This window comes from Capsicum annuum, chromosome 1 (genome assembly GCF_002878395.1).
Source record: "Capsicum annuum cultivar UCD-10X-F1 chromosome 1, UCD10Xv1.1, whole genome shotgun sequence".
NCBI lineage: Eukaryota > Viridiplantae > Streptophyta > Magnoliopsida > Solanales > Solanaceae > Capsicum > Capsicum annuum.
Window position 1 is genome coordinate 75169749 of NC_061111.1, and position 1974 is coordinate 75171722.

Below are 1974 nucleotides of genomic sequence, written 5' to 3' on the forward strand. Positions count from 1 at the left end.
TGTTATGGTAGACGGTGCTCATTTGAGTGGACCGTACCAAGGGACTTTTCTTTTTGCTAGCACTCTTGTGGTGTAGGTATGGAATAATCTTGTCATTCCATCTTTAATACTTGTTATGATACATTTCATAATATATATAATATATTATGATACATTACTGTATAGGTTATGATACATCATTATATATTCTGATACATAACTATATATACAAAACTGTATGTTATTCCATCTTTAATAATTGTTACGATAAGTTCCAGAACATATATAATATATTATGATACATAACTATATAGTTTATGATACATCATTATATATTCTGATACATAACTGTTTATATGAAACTTTATCGTATTCTTTTTTAGGTGTATAAACTTTTTAATAACAATAATTTATTAAAAGTCATGCTTTAAATTTTTTTTTTTCAGGTTGCATATTACCAATTGCTTATGGTGTTGTTCACTCGAAAAATGATTCCGCATGGACATGATTTTTCGAGCAATTTAAGAATACTTTTGGGGAGCGTGAGAACATGTGTGTTGTATCAGATTGCAATGAAACAATAATTAAAAGTGTCAGCAATGTCTATCCAAATGTTCCTCACTTAGCATGCATTTGGCATCTTTAGAAGAACGTTTGTACAAATTTTAGAAGGAGCAAGGACAGACTTAGCGACCTATTTTATTCGATGGCCAAAGCGTACAGAAAGGAAGATTTTGAATACATTATGTTGAAGGTTGATAAAATTGATCATTGGATGAAAGATTATCTATATGATGCAGGATATGAGAAGTGGTCAAGAGTTCATTCTCCTATAAATAGGGGTAGGATGATGACATCTAACATTGCAGAATGTATAAATGGTTGTTTAGTGGAGGCGCGTAAATTGTCGATTTTAGATTTTTTGGTAGAAGTCAAAATTATTTGGAGCATAGAACTGTAAAAATAGAGAAAGTGCTTCATATACAGAAACAACTTTAGGGAGAAGGTTTGACAAAATCCTCACAGCTAATGGAGTTAAAGCATCTAGAATGAAGGTATGCGCAAATAATTACTCATTTTATATTTTATTTATTGAATAAAAAATTCTTGTACGTTATATTTTGTTTGTGTGATTTTTTGTTTGTTAGGTCAAGGCTGTATCAGAGTATCATTATTCAGTTTATGAATCTGGAAAAATATACATTGTGGACTTGGATGCTAACAAATGCAATTGTTGTAGATTTCATATTGATGAAATTCCATGTCCACACGCGATTGCAGTATTGAAGAGTATAAATGTTACGAAGTTTCGTCCCTGGTGCTCTGATTACTATAAGCCTGCCACATTAGTGAAGACATATGAACTTCCTATAGTACCTATGCCGGATAAGAAGGATTGGCATGTGCCTAAATGTATCGAAGAAGAAGAAGTCATACCACCCAAATACAAAAGACCACCTGGTAGGCCAAAAAAGAGTAGGTGTAAGAAAGCAAGTGAAAAACTATTCTCCAGTACAAACTGTTGTGGTAAATGTGGTCGAGAAGGTCACAATAGACGTACTTGCAACTTTTTTCCAAAGGAGAGTTGATGTTTTGGTTACTTGATACATTGAACGATCTATGTTTAGTTCATCACTGTTAGTTTGGTTTTGATTTAGCTGTGTTTGAATAATGTTTGAACAATGTTTAATTTGAATTAGTGTTTGTTTTAATTGGCTTATTTTTGCCTTTTCATTTTAATTTCATTTACTATTTAGTTTGTTTCTTAAGTAATCTGTTAAAATACAATTTTTTAGCGTTCTTCGAATTAGAAAGAAACTCCATCACGAAAAGCTATTCATTTTACTGTTTTTTTTTTCGGTATAATTAGTTTCATAAAACAACTCTTATATGTAATTGCTCTAAAAACTTAAAAGTTTATGCATAATTGATGCTAGTTTAGGATTCATGATACAATGTAGCTTGTATTATGATACATTGCAAGAAGTAATTGTA

The 1974-nt window shown here is 31.0% G+C and overlaps 1 protein-coding gene across 1 annotated transcript; it reads left to right on the plus strand.

Annotated features, from left to right (window-relative positions):
• Window positions 1-685: 685 nt before the first annotated feature.
• On the plus strand, window positions 686-1568 carry LOC107852410. The gene is given in 3 exon segments (XM_047403130.1): window positions 686-915; window positions 917-1034; window positions 1128-1568. Coding segments are annotated over 3 exon segments (789 nt in total).
• The last annotated feature ends 406 nt before the right edge of the window (window positions 1569-1974 follow it).